This window comes from Schistocerca piceifrons, chromosome 5 (genome assembly GCF_021461385.2).
Source record: "Schistocerca piceifrons isolate TAMUIC-IGC-003096 chromosome 5, iqSchPice1.1, whole genome shotgun sequence".
Taxonomy (NCBI): Eukaryota; Metazoa; Arthropoda; class Insecta; order Orthoptera; family Acrididae; genus Schistocerca; species Schistocerca piceifrons.
This window is the reverse complement of record NC_060142.1, coordinates 249,715,566-249,733,968: the sequence shown is the minus strand read 5'-3', so window position 1 is coordinate 249,733,968 and position 18,403 is coordinate 249,715,566. Positions and strand designations below refer to the sequence as shown.

General features: G+C 38.0%; 1 protein-coding gene across 1 annotated transcript in view; it reads left to right on the top strand.

Annotated features, from left to right (window-relative positions):
- The window catches only part of LOC124798037 (transmembrane 9 superfamily member 4), a 57,735-nt gene that overhangs the window by 10,449 nt on the left and 28,883 nt on the right, over positions 1-18,403 (top strand). The window contains exons 4-5 of the mRNA XM_047261257.1: positions 316-471; positions 16,626-16,903. Coding sequence (XP_047117213.1) covers positions 316-471; positions 16,626-16,903 — 434 coding nt within the window. The remainder of the gene's footprint in view (positions 1-315; positions 472-16,625; positions 16,904-18,403) is intronic.

Sequence of the window (18,403 nt, the reverse complement as noted above, 5' to 3'; positions counted from 1 at the left end):
AAGATTATTCTTTTCGGTATCACAGTACCTCCCTTCACTAATTTTTATAAGTAAATGGTGACTGTTATTGCTGTATTAAAGTTTCACAATCGTAAAATAATAACAGCTGATTTGTCAGATGGATAAGTATTATGTCATTCTGTAAAGGTAATGATGTAGGTGTAGTCAGTATGCACTGGAATTTTAACATTGAGAGAATGTATGCTCAGGAATTGTAGAGTAGAGTTTTATGTTTTAATAACATTCTTAAATATTTTTATATTGGTCTGTGTTTTATAGTGAAATGTTGTTTCCTTAAAAAAAATGTATCAACAGGCTGGTAGATAATCTCCCATGTGCCACAAAGAAAAGAAATCCTGAGACTGGAGAAGTGCAGTACGAGCATGGCTACCGGCTTGGTGGTAGCACACGTGAGGGAGTTTATATTAATAATCATCTGAAGCTAATCCTGCTGTACCACACAGAGAATAAGTAAGTTATATTCTGGTTATATTCTGTTCCTGTTCATTTACAGATAAGTTTCATTTTTTGTTGGGTTTGTTGCTTTATCTGTGCCTTTATTCTGTCATGAAATTATACTTGAGCATTGAATGTTTTAAAAGATGCAATTGAAAACATTTAATTCCCAAAAATCTGGATTGTGTGTTAGTGACACAGCTACTTTGGACATTAAAATAGAACAATTTTGCATGTATTGGCCAAACCATTGAAGCTTTGAGGACAGTTGAATGCTCATCCCCCAGTAGATAGACTTTTTGGCTTGTGAGATAGATATCTTTATATAACACATTCTGAAGTTTTAATGGTGGGTTGAGATCAGTAGTTTCAAAACGTTGTTTACACTTAGTCTAATATAATTTTCATGTTTGGAGTTATGAGTGTTAATTTGGCTTACAGATGCAGTGAAAGGGAGTGCATCACTAAATGAAATTATTTCTGACAAAAATATGAGGGTCATTGATTAATAAGGAGACGAATTGGTCTGGGGAAAATTCTGTTAGTAGGGCAAGTTTGATACTTTTATGGCTTTAAGTTGACATCACTGGGATGAGCCCTGATCAGCTAATATATCAACGTTGTTTTGTTTATAACCTCAAAAGTACATTTCAAGTTGGTGAGTCTGCTTGAAACTTCCACATTAGTTGAACAACATTCTATTATTCGTTTTTTACTTGATGCAGGTGAGAAACCAGTGAATATATACTGTAGAATGTCTAAAGATTATGGTGAAGGTTGTATGAATTGTGCAAATTTTTACAAGTGGGTAGAGCAGTTCAAAAATGGTCGTGACTCAGTAGTGACTGATGAACACCGTTCTGGCCGACCAGTTGCAGTTTCAACTCCCTCACTTGAAAGTCAAATTGATGACATTATTCGTGCTGACCGCCATGTGGCTGTGGAAACTAGTAGTAGTAGTAGTAGTAGTAGTAGTAGTACAGTTCATAACATTATCTGTAACAAGCTCAAGTAATGCAAAACATGTGTAAGATGAGTCCCAGAGGAGTTGACACAGCTACCCAAGGAAACAAGGTTGAGAGTGTGCACAGAGCTAAAGGAATGTTATGAAATAGAAAGTGAGCACTTCCTCAACAAAATTTTAACTTGTGATGAAACTTGGGTTTACTTTTATGAGCCAGAATCTAAAAGACAATGCATGGAGTGGAAGCACACCAACTCTCCTATCAAGAAAAAATTCAAGACCCAATCATCATCAGGAAAAGTCATGTTGATGGTGTTTTGGGATGCTGAAGGTCCAGTTTTTTTGTGACTTATATCGAAGAGCAGCGTACAATGAACAGCCAATACTACTCGATTTGCTTTTAAACAGCGTGAGAGAGAGAGAGAGAGAGAGAGAGAGAGAGAGAGAGAGAGAGATGTTGTGGATCTCAGAGGAGAGGTGTGATTCTCGAGCAAGACAACAAATGTTCTCATTTTGCTCACCTTACCTGTGAAACCATTCCCGTTACAGTCCTGATTTAGCACCTAGTGATTTCCATTTGTTTGGTGCACTGAAAGAGGCATTACGTGGGAAGAGGTTCCAGGACGACAAGGTCGTGAAAAAGTTTGTGGGAAATTGGTTCAAACATCAAGATAGAGAGTTATTTTGTAGCCTGTTGGAACAAGTGCATAAATGTTCAAGGGGATTATGTTGAAAAGTAGGAAAAGTATTGTTTTGTAAAATAAATGCTTTTTTCTCCATACCGATTTGTCTTTCTAATTATTGAATGACCCTCGTATAAGCAGCTTGAAAAGAGCTTCAGCTTTTGTCATTCCTCCTCGCACACAACTATTACATACACAAAGGGTTTTAAATGGACTAGAGATAGTATTCAGTTGTCATTTCAATTTGAACTTGATTGATTTTAAAGTGAAGAATAATTTTATGAATTTTAAAACTTCATTGAGGTTTAAGAAACTCACAGTAACTGTCAGTTTCCAAGGCTCATAAAAGCACTAAGACACTAACTGTTCTTTCACACGTCAAACATAAGCTTATTTATTACAGACTGTACATTCATTGTTTGTGGGCTGATCCGAAAAGATTATTTCTGATCACAAGATTAGGTAGAATGTAACATATGCTCACAGGTTGAGCTTTCACGTGCCATCTTGTGGCAACTATTTGTGCAGTCACACAGACGTTACATAAAATTCTCCACTTAGTGTCTGTCTTAGGTATCTGTGTTCACAGATCTAAGGAGAAATTATTTAACACTGAGACAGGAGTGAAGGAGAATCGATAATGGTACCAAGAGTATGAAAAATACTCTTGGATGAAAGTTTGTAAGTGGCCTCCTTTGTGGGTGAATTCTGCTTCTTTATGTTTTGTTCAGTAGATTTGTTTGGCATGTGTAATTCATAAAACTAAATGTGTCTGGTTATTCCTTATTGAATCACACCGGATGGGCTTTTCTACATAATTCTCAGTTGACTGATTCCAGTGCTAATGGCGTAATCACTTAAATCCTTTCATATACCCGTACAGTAGTAGTTCAGTGTAACTCAGTTGTTGGGTGACACGCTTTACTCACACATTATAGCGTCAACATGGTATATCGAGAGTGAGGCTTGTAATGAGAAACTACACATGGTAAGTTGAGAACAACATGTAATGCAATATTGTACACTTGGTACTATACTGTATTTAATTGTAAAGAACATTAGAAGTAAAACATTTCAGAAACTTGCCAAGTAGAGTACAGCAACTAGACAAACTTCATTCAAACATTGACCAAACAATAACAAGAGTTTCAGTACGGTGTATACAGTACACTGTCAAGTACAGTATGAAAATTTGCATCACTGCCTACAAGCTACAGTATGTCATTATTCTGCTGTTTTCAATAGTCTGTTAGCTTTCTTTGGTAGGTCATTTCATGCAGTTTCCTTAGTGCTTATTGTTTTATACTCATCAGGTACAGCTACTCAATTTGGTTTGATTCGCTTTGTCACTCTGTTCACTTTGTCGCTCTATCCATTCTAACGCTTTGAATGACTTTAAGTGGTGAAGTATGTGTGTAAACACCCACTTCTTTAACGATACGACTTACTTGAGATTGTCAACTGACTTTCCATGCTGGTTAGCTTGCTGCTGCAACCTCCTTTTCTCTTCTTCTCCGAAGTATATTTGCTAGGACCAGGAATTTCTCAAGACTCTTTCTTCTTATAAAATAAGCAGATGTACGCAGTTTCTTTTCCTTCACTTACTGACGTATATTTGAACATCAGACTTTTACAAATCTGTTTCCACATCTCCAAAGCATAGAAACAAAGTAGATTTACAAATAAGGTAGGGTTGGCTTCATAACCATGTTCTTTTTCAATATGAATCTGAATACACGTCTTGTCCTTTCAAAGTCCAAAACAAGCATTAATTAACAATATCTCAACTGTTCTTTTTTTTCCACTACAATCGTCAAAGTTACAAAACAGCACAGAATGCATAAACACTCCTTGTTCTTTCACTACAGCTTCCATGGCGCGACTGGCAAACACTTGCTGGTGCCGTTCGACAGCCACACCTATATCATCTCACGATAAACTTCAAACCTGCACACACAGAAAGGTGATGCGCAGTAAATAGGCTCTCTCTCACTTATATTTAAAATATTGTGTCTTCGAGATGGCCGAGTGGTTCTGGAATTTATGCGGAAATTCTCAAAGCACTACACTATGTAATCACTTTACTTATGTTATCCAGTACTTCACGTGTACTGGGAAGATCATGTATACTTTCATCTTCATCACCCTCACCCTTGACTGCTTCATTCCTTTCATTTCAAACACCATAAAAAATTTCCTTGTCATCTGTGGTTTCTGAAATTGGTTCTTCGTTGTGGTTCAAGTCTTAAAGATCTGCAGAACATCACATGCAGACTGGATATCATTGCTGTTGAAATCTGTCACTACACCATTCATCTTTTGTATTTTCTTCAATGGAACGCTTCTTCCAGCAATTCCTAACAGTGGTTGGACCGATGCTTTTGATGCTTTGCCATGCCAGGCCTACTGAATATGCAACACTCTCAAGATTTGCAGATTTGAAGAACATTTCCGTTACCCCATTTGAATTTACTGTTGAAGTGGGCAGTTCATGGCCATAAATGCTCATATGATGCCCTGTAATCAAAACGTCCTGGGTTCGAATCCCACCACTGCCGAAATTTTGATTAATAATCAGCATTGACGTCCAAAGACTTCCGGCATAAGAAGTCATCCTCATTCTGCCAACGGCCTTGTCAAAGAGAGCGGAGCAACGGACAGAGGCTGAGGCACACTCTTGTCCTAAGGGTGGGAAACAGTCCCTAAAGGCGAAAGAATCAGCAATGATCAACAGTATGAGGATGCAGAAGGCAACAGAAACAACTGCATTAAAGACATGTAATTTGTATCCACAGGACATGGGGGCCTGTAATTGAAAAAGTGTCATTATCATCTCTATATTGGCAAAAGATTCTGGAATAGTCCCCCATTCTGATCTCCAGGAGAGGACTGCTGATGGGGAAGTGACCATGAGAAAAAGGTTGAATCTTCAACAAAAGGATAGTGTTCGAAGAGTCAGGGTGCAGAATGTCGGAAGCTTGAATGTGGGAGGGAAACAAGAAAATCTGAAAAGGGAAATGCAAAGACTCAATGTACATATAGGAGGGGTAAGTGAAATGAAATGGAAAGAAGACAAGGATTTTTGGTCAGATGAGTATAGGATAATATCAACAGCAGCAGAAAATGGTATAACAGGAGTAGTAGGATTTGTTATGAATAGGAAAGTAGGGCAGACAGTGTGTTGTTGTGAACAGTTCAGGCAAATGAACACCGACAATGATAGTTCAGATATACTTGCTGGCGTTAAAAACTGAAGATGAAGAGAGAGAGAAAATATGAGGATATTGAAGGGTTGATACAGCATGTAAAGGGAGATGAAAATCTAATAGTCATGGCGGACTGGAATGCAGTTGTAGGGGAAGGAGTAGGAAAAAAGGTTACAGGAGAATATGGGCTTGGGACAAGGAATGACAAAGGAGAAAGACTAATTGAGTTCTGTAACAAATTTTGACAATGTTCACTGGAATACTCTCAAATTCTGAAGGCGGCAGGTGTAAAATACAGGGAGCGAAAGGCTATTTACAATTTGTACAGAAACCAGATGGCAGTTGTAAGAGTTGAGGGACATGAAAGGGAAGCACTGGTTGGGAAGGGAGTGAGACAGGGTTGTAGCCCCTCCCCGATGTTGTTCAATCTGTATATTGAGCAAGCAGTAAAAGAAACAAAAGAAAAATTCAGAGTAGTTATTAAAATCCATGGAGAAGAAATAAAAACTTTGAGATTCGCCGATGACATTGTAATTCTGTCAGAGACAGCAAAGGACTTGGAAGAGCAGTTGAACGGAATGGACAGTGTCTTGAAAGGAGGATATAAGATGAACATCAATAAAAGCAAAACGAGGATAATGGAATGTAGTCGAATTAAGTCGGGTGATGCTGAGGGAATTAGATTAGGAAATGAGACACTTAAAGTAGTAAAGGAGTTTCGCTGTTTGGGGAGCAAAATAACTGATGATGGTCGAAGTAGAGAGGATATAAAATGTAGACTGGCAATGGCAAGGAAAGCGTTTCTGAAGAACAGAAATTTGTTAACATCGAGTATAGATTTAAGTGTCAGGAAGTCGTTTCTGAAAGTAATTGTATGGAGTGTAGCCATGTACGGAAGTGAAACATGGACGATAAATAGTTTGGACAAGAAGAGAATAGAAGCTTTCGAAATGTGGTGCTACAGAAGAATGCTGAAGATTAGATGGGTAGATCACATAACTAATGAGGAGGTATTGAATAGAATTGGGGAGAAGAGGAGTTTGTGGCACAACTTGACTAGAAGAAGGGATCGGTTGGTAGGACATGTTCTGAGGCATCAAGGGATCACCAATTTAGTATTGGAGGGCAGAGTGGAGGGTAAAAATCGTAGAGGGAGACCAAGAGATGAATACACTAAGCAGATTCAGAAGGATGTAGGTTGCAGTACGTACCGGGAGATGAAGAAGCTTGCACAGGATAGAGTAGCATGGAGAGCTGCATCAAACCAGTCTCAGGACTGAAGACCACAACAACAACAAATTTCAGCTAGTAATAGGGAATACTCTGTTCAAGAGTCACAAGAGGAGGAGGTATACTTCAAAAAGACCACATGATACGGGAAGATTTCAGTTAGATTACACCATGGTCAGACAGAGATTCTGAAATAGATACTGGATTCTAAGACGTGCAGACATAGATTCAGATCACAATATAGTAGTGATGAAGAGTAGGTTGAAATTCAATAAATTAGTCAGAAAGAATCAATACACAAAGAAATGGGATATGGAAATACTAAGGAATGATGAGATACGCTTGAAGTTCACTAAGGCTATTGATAGAGCAATAAGGAATAGCTCACTAGGCAGTACAGTTGAAGAGGAATGGACATCATCAAAAAAGGGTCATCACAGAAGTTGGGAAGAAAAACATAGGTACAAAGAAGGTAACTGCGAAGAAACCATGGATAACAGACGTAGTACTCCAGCTGATCAATGAGAACAGGAAGTACAAAAATGTTCTGGGAGACTCAGGAGTACAGAAATACAAGTCATTGAGGAATGACATAAATAGGAAGTGCAGGGAAGCTAAGACGAAATGGCTGCCTGAAAAATGTGAAGAAATCGAAACAGAAATGATTGTCGGAAGGACAGACTCAGCGTACAGGAATGTCAAAACAGCCTTCGGTGGCATTAAAAGCTAGAGTGGCAATGGGAGTTCCAATGCTATAAATGTAGAGGAGAGAGTGGATAGGTGGAAAGAAGACACTGAAAGCCTCTATGCAGGGAAAGATTTGTCTGATGTGATAGAAGAAGAAACAGGAGTCGATTTAGAAGAGATTGGGGGATCAAGTATTAGAATCAGAATTTAAAAGTGTTGTGTCTAGACAAGACAGCCTAGACACAATGAGAGGAAGCCGAAAGGCACGCGCTTAAACTCAAGCAGGCTGGCGTGAGGTCTGAAACAGGATACGTAATGAATGCTATAAAGAAAATTACATAGCTTCTGGAATACTTAACTTTAACCCACATTTGTAGAACATCACTCTTGATGATACATTAATAGAATCTCAATATCAATTGAATACGGTGCCTTGCTAGGTCGTAGCAAAGGTAGCTGAAGGCTATGCTAACTATCGTCTCGGCTAATGAGAGCGTATTTGTCAGTGAACCGTTCCTTGCAAAGTCGGCTGTACAACTGGGGCGAGTGCTAGTACGTCTCTCTAGACCTGCCGTGTGGTGGCGCTCGGTCTGCTATCACTGACAGTGGCGACACGCGGGTCCGACGTATACTAATGGACCGCGGCCGATTTAAAGGCTACCACCTAGCAAGTGTGGTGTCTGGCAGTGACACCACAAAAAGAGCTTTGGATGACTTAAGATCAAATAAGGCAGGAGGGATAGATAACATTCCATCAAAATTTCTAAAATCATTCGGGGAAGTTGCAACAAAATGACTATTCACATTGTTGTGTAGAATGTATGAGCCCAGCGACATACCATCTGACTTTCGAAAAATATCTACACAATTCTGAAGACTGCAAGAGGTGACAAGTGTGGGAATTATCGTAAAATCAGCTTAACAACTCATGCATCCAAGTTGCTGACAAGAATAATATACAAAAGAATGGAAAAGAAAATTGAGGATGTGCTAGATGATGATCAGTTTGGCTTTAGAAAAGGTAAAGGGACGAAAGAGGCAATTCTGACATTGTGGTTGATAATGGAAGCAAGACGAAAGAAAAATAAAGACACATTCATAGGATTTGTCGACCTGGAAAAAGCAGTCAACAGTGTAAAATGGTCAAAGATGTTCTAAATTCTGAGAAAAATATGGGTAAGCTATAGGGAGAGATGGGTAATGTACAATATGTACAAGAGCCAAGAGGGAATAATAAGAGTGAACAATCAAGAACAAAGTGCTCAGATTAAAAAGGGTTTAAGACAAGGATGTGTAGCCTTTTGCCCCTACTGTTCAATCTGTACATCGAGGAAGCAATGATGGAAATAAAAGAAAGTTTCAGGAATGGAATTAAAACTCAAGGTGAAAGGATATCAATGATACAATTTACTGATGACATAGCTGTCCTGAGTGAAAGTGAAGGAGAATTACATGATCTGCTGAATGGAATGAACAGTCTAATGAGTACAGAATGTAGACTGAGAGTAAATCGAAGAAAGACGAAAGTAATGAGAAGTAGCAGAAACGAGAACAGCGAGCAATTTAAGATCAGGATTTATGGTCATGAAGTAGATGAAGTTAAGGAATTCTGATACCTAGGCAGTAAAATAACCAATGATGGACAGAGCAAGAGGACAGCAAAAGCAGACTAGCAATGGCAAAAATGGAATTCCTGGCCAAGAGGTCTACTAGTATCAGACATAGGCCTTAATTTGAGGAAGAGATTTCTGTGAAGTCTGGAGTACAGCATTCTATGGTAGTGAAACATGGACTGCAGGAAAACCGGAACAGAAGAGAATCGGAGCATTTGAGATGTGGTGATACAGACAAATGTTGAAAATTAGGTGGACTGGTAAGGCAAGGAATGAGGAGGTTTTGCGCAGAATCGGAGAGGAAAGGAATATGTGGAAAATCAGAGAAGGGATAGGATGATAGGACATCTCTTAAGACATCAGGGAATGACTAGAGGGAGCTGTAGAGGGCAAAAACTGTAGAGGAAGACAAAGATTGGAATACAGCCAGGACGTAGGTTGCAAGTGCCACTCTGAGGTGAAGAGGTTACCACAGGAGAGGTATTAATGGTGGGCCACATCAAACCAGTTAAAAGACTGATGACACCCTCCCATCCCCCACCCCATCCAAAAAAAGTTTTTTTTTTTTTGCAAAAACAAACTTCTGATTATTCTATTTTGTGATAGCAACACATCAGTAGGTGGATGAGCTGGACAGTGATCAGTTATTTGTAGAACTTCTTCTCTCAGCTTAAGTGACCTTTGGTGCTTTCTTACTGACAGAACAAACTCTTCTTGAAACCAGCTGCTGAAACTATCATATGTCATCCGAACATCCTTTGAATGCTTGTAAGTGAATTGTAATGATGACCTGTTTATATGCTTGAAACATCTGGGGCTTTTACTTTCACCTGTATTAAGAGGTTCCGCTTAAGGAGAGTTATTCTCTCTTTATTTGTTTTCAAACCTACGTTATTTCCTGAATTTTTTTTTTTTTACCTTACCTTTCTCTCTGGTTGGAAGCAATCGATAATAAAGTGCCGTTTCATCACAATTACATGCTTGATGGTTATTTAAACTTCATCTGTCATTACTCATTACTTTGTGTAGAGTTTCAGGAAACTGTGAAGCAGGTTCAGTTTGAAAACTATCCAGCAGTAAAAAACTATCCGTCAGGAGCTACAAAATCTTTGTTTCCATGTAAATCAAAGTGAAAATTTTCAGCTTGCCTTTAGTAAAAATGACGTCTAAAGGTGTTCGTCAGGTTCACTGTCTTTTCCTAGTTCAGTCCTTTTTCTGTCCATTTACACATCACTTTCATTCTTTTTACAAAACTTCCAAGTCCGTTCTCTTCTTTTACCCATCCTCAGTGTGTTCCTTCAGCTACACCACACTCATGTGATAAAACTGCTTTAGTTCAACCATTCTCCACATGATCAATAATTTTCAGTTTATCACTCAAAGAATATGCTTTCCATTTCTGTGGCATTGTAACAAGCACACAGAAATATAGACAATGAATAATTTATGATCATCATGATCGTTGTGCTCGTTTCGATTATTGCCAAACACTGTTGCGTAGTCACTTTGTTGACTGAGTCATAATGTTAACCTTGAGATGCATATTCAAAGCTTCTGACTAGCAACAATCTTGATATGTTAAGACAGACCAAAGGCTTAGTTTAATTACATCCATCTATTTTTGATATTGTTGAGAAAGCTTGGAGTTGCAGCAGTAAATTATACTGCAGAAAAGCTATGTGCAGACAGTAATAAGATTTTTTTCAAGTTTATAAAACACATTGAAAGTGCAGAAATCATTCATAAATTATATTTTGTTTTGGGGGACAAACTTTATACCGCGTTGTCTGAATATGCTGTGTATTAGACTGTGGTATATGGGGTTTCTACACACTTTCACAATGAGAAGTTATAATTTTCATTGGGTGTTGTTAAGCATGAACAAAATTTCACAAAAATATAGAGTACATGCGTAACCTATTGAAGCCATGTATTGATGAAAAACATTAATAATTTAACAATAGCTTGGATTAAATTTCTAGAAATACCAACATCCATTTCAGTAAAGGTTGTCAGTCCCTTCTCAAGCAATATGTATAGCTTTCTGAAAGCCTCTTGGCACACTTTCCTGTATGTAGCACTGTTCTTCATGTGAAAAATCAGTATCCTTGCTGGCCAATGAAGATAAGTGGCCCAAATGACTCATCATCTACATCTACATGGATACTCTGCAAATCACATTTAAGTGCCTGGCAAAGGGTTCATCGAACCACCTTCATCAGTTTAGGAAAATGTTAGGTTTAAATGACGTGTTGTTTGATGCATAGAAAGTGTAGAGACCTTTGACAATTCAAAGAACATGGTCACTATGATTAGCAAAAGAAGCCACGAACATTGCAATAAATCTCAGTATATGTGCTTTGCAAGACAGTGTAGTACTATTTAAGACGATAAGCGTAATTAACACATTGTGTATTACACTATACCACATAACGTTATTTACCCAAGTATAAGGCCATCGTGGATAAAAGACACCCCTCCCCTTCAATATTTTTTTTTTTTTTTTTTTTTTTTTTTTTAAAAAAAAGATGCTGCTTGAGAAAATTTTATTTTTAACATACTGTGAATAATCAAAACTCCAAAGTATTTTATTGACATAAAGTATCTGCCTAAAAATTAAATTATACCTGTTCTAAACTTGCACCACGTATTGTTTACAATTTGGCAATACTAGGAGAAATAAAGTAAACAAATAGATGGTTTACATTAATTTTTCTACCATTTTTGGTAACTAACACTAGTCATCTGTAGTATCTCTCTTTCCAATAATCGTCGTCATCCTTACAGCACAGCTGTGAAATATATATCTTCCTTGCCACAAAAATTTGGCTGTTTCTTCCGAATATGTTGCTATTCCTGAGGTTTTAGTTAGAGTGGATCGTGAGAACATAGTTGTTTTTATCCAAATACGTATCTGATTTTGCTTCTGTTCTGGCGTGAAAATGTTAGTGTCTTTTGCTTCCACACGCAGTGTCTATTCCCTGCTCTCCTGATGGCTGCACAGAGCCAGCAGCTGACACACTCCCTTTCATTCCCATCCTACTTCACGGTGAGTGTTGACAACATTGCAGCAAGACACATGTAAGTGTGATTCTAGCCCCTCTCTACACTTCCATCTTCTCCTGCAGAAATGAATACTGTTATTGAGTGTTCATCCAGTTTTAAAGACAATTCGATTCTGGCTACAAATATATTCAGGCAAACTGCAGTTTAAATGTGGCAGATGTTCATAAAAAAACAAAGCATGTGGTACAAATTCCCATAGTGGCAACACAAAGAAATTTGCTGCTTGCTCACTGTTCCCCTCCCTGCAGTCATCCTAGCTATCAGCCAAGCTGGTGTCACTGCACCCTAACCAACCCTTCCAAAATGCTGAACTTGAGAAACTGTGAGAAACAAGCTGCAATATCTTGTAGTGTGCAGGTCATATGTAACAACACCAACCAATACATAAATAAAAGATTGCAACTAAAATTCAGTCCCTTTCTTAAACTTCCACTTGTCCGCTATCTGTTGGTACTGTCTCCATGACGGGTCGTGCTGCTGTAAATTATTCTTGCGTTAACAATTACAGACAGTTTAACATGAAGTACTTCCTCTGTCAGACATTTCATGTTAGATTAATTTTCCTTTTTGTTTCAACTGACTGTCACCATGTTTTAAAGCCAATTGAAAACTGGTAATGTTTCTCCTGGTATTCTAATACATGACCTGCAATCCACTTATGGTCTCTTGCAACCAAATAAAATTTTGATCTGGATTCTGAATCAACTAATGTTTTTCAAAGGACATTTCTCTATTTGATTCTTACCTTTACTTAAAAAGTGGCATTAATGTTTGTATACGATATCCATACATCTATGAGAAAGTTTATTGCTAATATGTTCAAATACAACAACAGTTTGTAAGATAATAGAATTTAAAAGCTATTTACCCTCCTCAATTCTTCAAAATAAATGTGTGTATGACATCATTATCCAAAACTTATCTCCAAATATAAGATTACCCCTATAGACTGTACTAAACAAGGTAAAAATGTTGACGTCAGCAGCAATAGTTTAATTTGTGAATATAAGGTGAACCTGTATTTTTTGTATCATGAATTTGGTGAAAAAACCTCTTCTTATAAATGGATAAATAAGGTAATTATAGAGAAGTGATGTGGAAACTATACCTCCACATTGGTTATGATTTTTCATCACATTGCCAATACTGTTGATCCATTGCACAAGAAAGTAAATTTATCAATGAATAACATCAATAATATTTATGTATCAACAAAATTCCAACCATCAAACTTCATTTCTTGTGTGGAAATTCTAGCCACTGGGTATGAAAATAGTACAAGCCATTATGACATATTGTTTACTGTATGTTTTTAAGTGGAATGGCTGTACAACTTTAAATGGCTATACAACTAGGACTAAATTGTTATGACTCAATGACAACTTGCACTTCATCCTTATGATATTTGAGGCCATGTTCTGTAGGAATATGTGCTAGGAAATGCATTAATTCCATGTAGCTGAAAACCCAAGAGGACCTTGGTGAACTCATTACTCTGCAGTTAGGAAATGTATTGTGATTGTCTTCACAGGCAGCAAGAGAATTTAATTTAAAACCTGTAAATAATTGTCATGTTAGCATATTCAGGAACTACAAAAATGTGTGCCATTATATTAGGTAGTCACTGCAATTTTTAGTGGACTTCAGCCTTATTTGCCCAAAACATCAGAGTTAAGAGTGCTGATTATCTGCTTGATTTAGGCATGGACACCCAAACTGTGTACATTAACTTCAGGATGCCGTCCACATCCATTGAAAGTTGGACACATTTTTGTATAACCTTTCTCACTTGAAACCACTGTCTTATGAAATATTTATCATTGCCATTGAAATACCTCATATGTTACTGATTAAATGTATGTAAAAGTGGCTTCCAGCTTTCACAGTCAGTCTCCAAAAATTTTATGGCCTTGGCTCCACAGCCAATGCCACACTGTGAAAGAGCGCTTACTGTTATGTGGGCACAATGACATAGTACTGATTCTCTTAGCAAAGTATTTATTTTGTAAAATCGAATGTTTGCTTCACATCAGTGTGTGTAATCAGTTTCATTTTGCTGACATCATTACCATCATCTGACGCAATTTACTGAAAGCTGTAATACAGGTGTAGTTGTGTTCAGAAATCTGTCCATGAAGGCAAACATAGTGGCTCTTTCTTCTACTTGATTTGTGTAGTTTTCAGGACGTACACCTGCCTTGACCATCAATTAAAATTCCTTGTCTTTTACAGTACTCATAACATGCTCCTAAAAGCAGAGAGATCACCTTGAAATTCGTGGACACCTTTATAGAGATCCAAACATCTTTTTATGAAGTATCGCTGGTGTAAATGCTAAAACATACTGGAGATAAAGAGAGTTAGATTATAGCAGTACCAGAAATGGAAGATTTCAGCATGCACTGCTTACATATTGTCACTGTACTGTGCCAGAGAAAAGCTGTGTATTAATGCAAAGAGCAACTAGAAGTGGGGACAATAAGTTCTTTGTCAGTAACTCTTACACCAGGGGCGGGCAGGAATCCTGCACGTGTGCGATGCACTTGCACTTGCACGTGTGCAGTTAACAGGTGTTCTGCGTGCACACAGGGTCAAGCTGGCCACCCGCTTCACTCCGCTCCCCACCATATCGTCTCTCCGCTTCTTCCTCTGTAATGCGTTTTGTTTCCTGGCCTGCTTTATTGAATGAAGGAATAAGGTTAGTAGGAGTGCTTGAAAGAAATGGTTCAAATGGCTCTGAGCACTGTGGGACTTAACATCTGAGGTCATCAGTCCCCTAGAATTTAGAACTACTTAAACTTAACTAACCTAAGGACATAACACACATCCACGCCCAAGGCAGGATTCGAACCTGCGACCGTAGCAGTCATGCTGTTCTGGACTGCAGTGCCTAGAACCGCACGGCCACCGCGGCCGGCTGGTTGAAAGAAATCATGGTTTGAAAGAGTACCTATTACCTACGATACGTTTTATTTAATTATCACAGGTGGAGTTTACAATACGTTTAATGTCTGGAACAAAATTTCTACATACAGACAAACGCAAACAGTTACGTAAATTTTCATTACTGATGATTGCTTTTAGCCGAGACTTATTAATTTTCATAACAGAAAAAATCTCTCACAAACGTATGTTGAGCCAAACATTGACATTATCTTCGCGGCTTCACGATGGAGACGAGGGAACTCTTGCTGTGGAAAGTCATGATAAAAATCTATTACACGACTTGCCAAAAGGAACTTGTCTCTCAGACGAGAATTATGCTGTAGAATCTACAGTGCAGATCTGTTAATTCCACTTGCAAACTGGGATGAATATCATCTACAGAAAGAGCAAATTGTCACGAGAACTATTCAAAAGCTTGGGATAAGTATGATATATCCCCAAATCGCTTGAAAAATTCCTCTTTTATTGCACTAAGTATGGGAACATATTGAAATTTATTATAATGGTGTTCAGTATTAAACTTCCGCTGACCTCCGAGAATACTGTTACATATTATACATTTCGAATTTTCACGTTTTTGCACAAAGAAAAAATGATTCTCCCATTCCTTTTTAAAAGATAGCAGATCTCCACTTCTCCGTTTCCTTGATTCATTCTGCATTTTCCGGTTCTTGAAATACAACGTTCACTACGTAGTGGTCGCTTCGCTTCAACGTCTGCAGCTTAGCCTGGTACTGCACTACCACAACCTGCTGGCTGTCGTCACTGTCCCGTTTGATGATTGCACGCGAGCAGCACACGTGCAGCGCTGTGTGCTCATGAGCCGCGTGCAACGTTTGCCCGCCCCTGTCTTACACCATAGCCATTTTACTAATTGATGTGGTGCAATGGTAAGACACTGGAATTGTATTTGGGAGGATGGTGGCTCTAATCCCCATTCAGCTATCCAGATTTAGTTTCTCCCTGATTTCCCTATGTCATTTAGGGTGAACACTGGAATAGTTCCTTTGATAGGGCATGACTGCCCCCAATCCAACCTAGTGATCTGCCTTTAATCACTTCATTGTCAGTGGAAACTTAAACCATACTTTTCCTTCCTACCTTTTCATTTTACATCCATTCCTTAGCCACAGGGGCAGTGTGGAGTTCTCTGTACCTCCTCTGTGTTGGTCATTTCATCATTGGTGAAATGAATTGCATTTGTGGGGTGTATTTTATTACAGTAGGCATTGTGGTGATTGACTTCTGTTAGAGATTGTATAAGGAGAAGCGTGAAACACAATTTGATTGTGCTGTAGAGCTATGTATCCCACTTGTGAGTGTTATATAGTGGGTTAGTGTGGTCTGATGTGTTAAATGTAATGTATTGGTATTCATGTTATTGTAGTGGCATATTCACATTTCTAGTATGTGATAACTTTTCTTCCTTGCTGCTATAAATATTTCGTAGACTCTCTGCTTCCCTCAGTTTCAGAATTCTTTAGTCCAGCAGCTAATTACTACAATGTTGCTGCAACTACATTGATTGACAGTTTCTAATACTGCTGCTACCACCGCCATTGTTTTGTGTGTGTGTGTGTGTGTGTGTGTGTGTGTGTGTGTGTGTGTGTGAGAGAGAGAGAGTGTGAGAGAGAGAGAGAGAGAGAGAGAGAGAGAGAGAGAGAGAGAGAGAGAGAGAGAATATTTTTCTGTAAGAGAATTTACTTATTTAAATCTAAGTATATTGCAGGTCCAAAATTTATATTCTCTACATGTGAATTACTTCAATTTTCAGGGATGTTTATCGTGTCGTTGGGTTTGAAGTAGAAGCTCAAAGTGTTGATCAGTCAGATTTAACAGTTACTGGTGACACATGTATAATTCGTGAGAATCCAAGGCCCCAATTTGTTAATAAACGTGGTGGAACAAAGCTTTTCTTCACATATTCAGTTGAATGGAAAGCATCAGAAATCAGTTGGGCATCCAGATGGGATATATATTTAGGAATGAATGATGTTCAGATCCACTGGTTTTCCATTGTGAATTCTCTGGTTGTCGTCCTTTTTCTGTCTGGTAAGTAAAAAATCGAGTCTTTGGATAATGTGTCTTGTAATGCAGTGTAAAATTATGTTTGTTAAATGATCATTCTTCTAATATGCCTCATGAAGTAAATCAGGAAATGCAAAAAGTATCAAACGATCACAAAGACATCCAAATATTGAGAGTTTTAACACGTGGAACTGCCTCGGTCCAGCATAGATACATTCATTGAATGAATGGGTCTGGAAGTAACACTACTGTCGTCAAGAGATGATAAGGAAATGAGACAATACAAGGGTAATTTAACCCCAGTTTGAGACAAAATGTTTTTTGGACAGACAGAAAACAAATGAAAATAGGAGCACACGTGGAGTTACTGTCTCATCATACTTTTTACTTAAGGATATTGTGTTGTCTCCATTTTAAAATTTCTGTCCATTATAATGTTGCTAAATAACTTGATTTCCAATGGCTGTATTTATCGTGTACACCGTATTGCTCTTGCAGGCACCATTTCACCTATTTACTTCTTATGTTGCTGTAATCTTGACACTTTTCTATCTTCTCTTGAAATCTCAGATGTGGTTGTAGGGGAAAGAGGTTTTACAGTACAAATTTACTGAAAAAATGACTTACTAGATCAAATGTAAATAACATTTCTGGTAGGAATTAATTAATTGCATGAAATTTGTTAGTGACAGACCACTAGATCAATATTTAGTAAAGGTGTGACAGTCACTAACACTTATTCAAAGTAAAAAATGTTTTTTAATACTTAACAACATTTATTTGAACAGTCAGAGAACATTTGACCAGTATCACAATTTCTGCGAATCAAGGTATTTGATATTCGTTGAGAAGAGCAATTAAGCAGTGGAACCCTGCAAATCCAAAATTTTGTGTAGTCAGAACCAAATCTGGGATGGAGGAAAAAATAAATAAAAAGCTTATTTTTAATGTAAAAAAAATGATTTTATTGTACTGTAGAAGTGGACAACTAATTATTGAAATACAGTTTCTCAGGACAAAATGCTTGCATTGGTAACTGCAGTAGGTGTCACGCTTATGAAACAGTACTGTAATTTTCACTTACAGTAATGTGCAAAATTGGTAATCTTATTTTTCCATGAAGAACAGAACCTACTTGATGGTATGATGACGTGCCAGCATCACGTGAATATCATGTTGGTTGGTGTGGCAACAGTGTGCTGTTCTACATAGTATAATGTCAATTCAAGTGCATCTGCACCGTCAGAATATGACACAGTACGTTCAGGGGTGTCTTCTCTTTTATTATCTTTATCTTCTGAGTTGTCATTGGGTTAATCCTGGGCTCTGGAGACAATGGCTTCAACAGACACTTCTTGATAACCGTTATCATAGATTGATACCCTTCTTGAAGGCAATTTTCCCCTGCTTATTCGTACCGTGGGATTTTTGGGCAAACTGATGGATATCATTATTGTCTGATAGCAGAATGGATGGGGTTTCTTCAAACACAGTATTTGGCCACAGTTTCTTCAACAACATTTG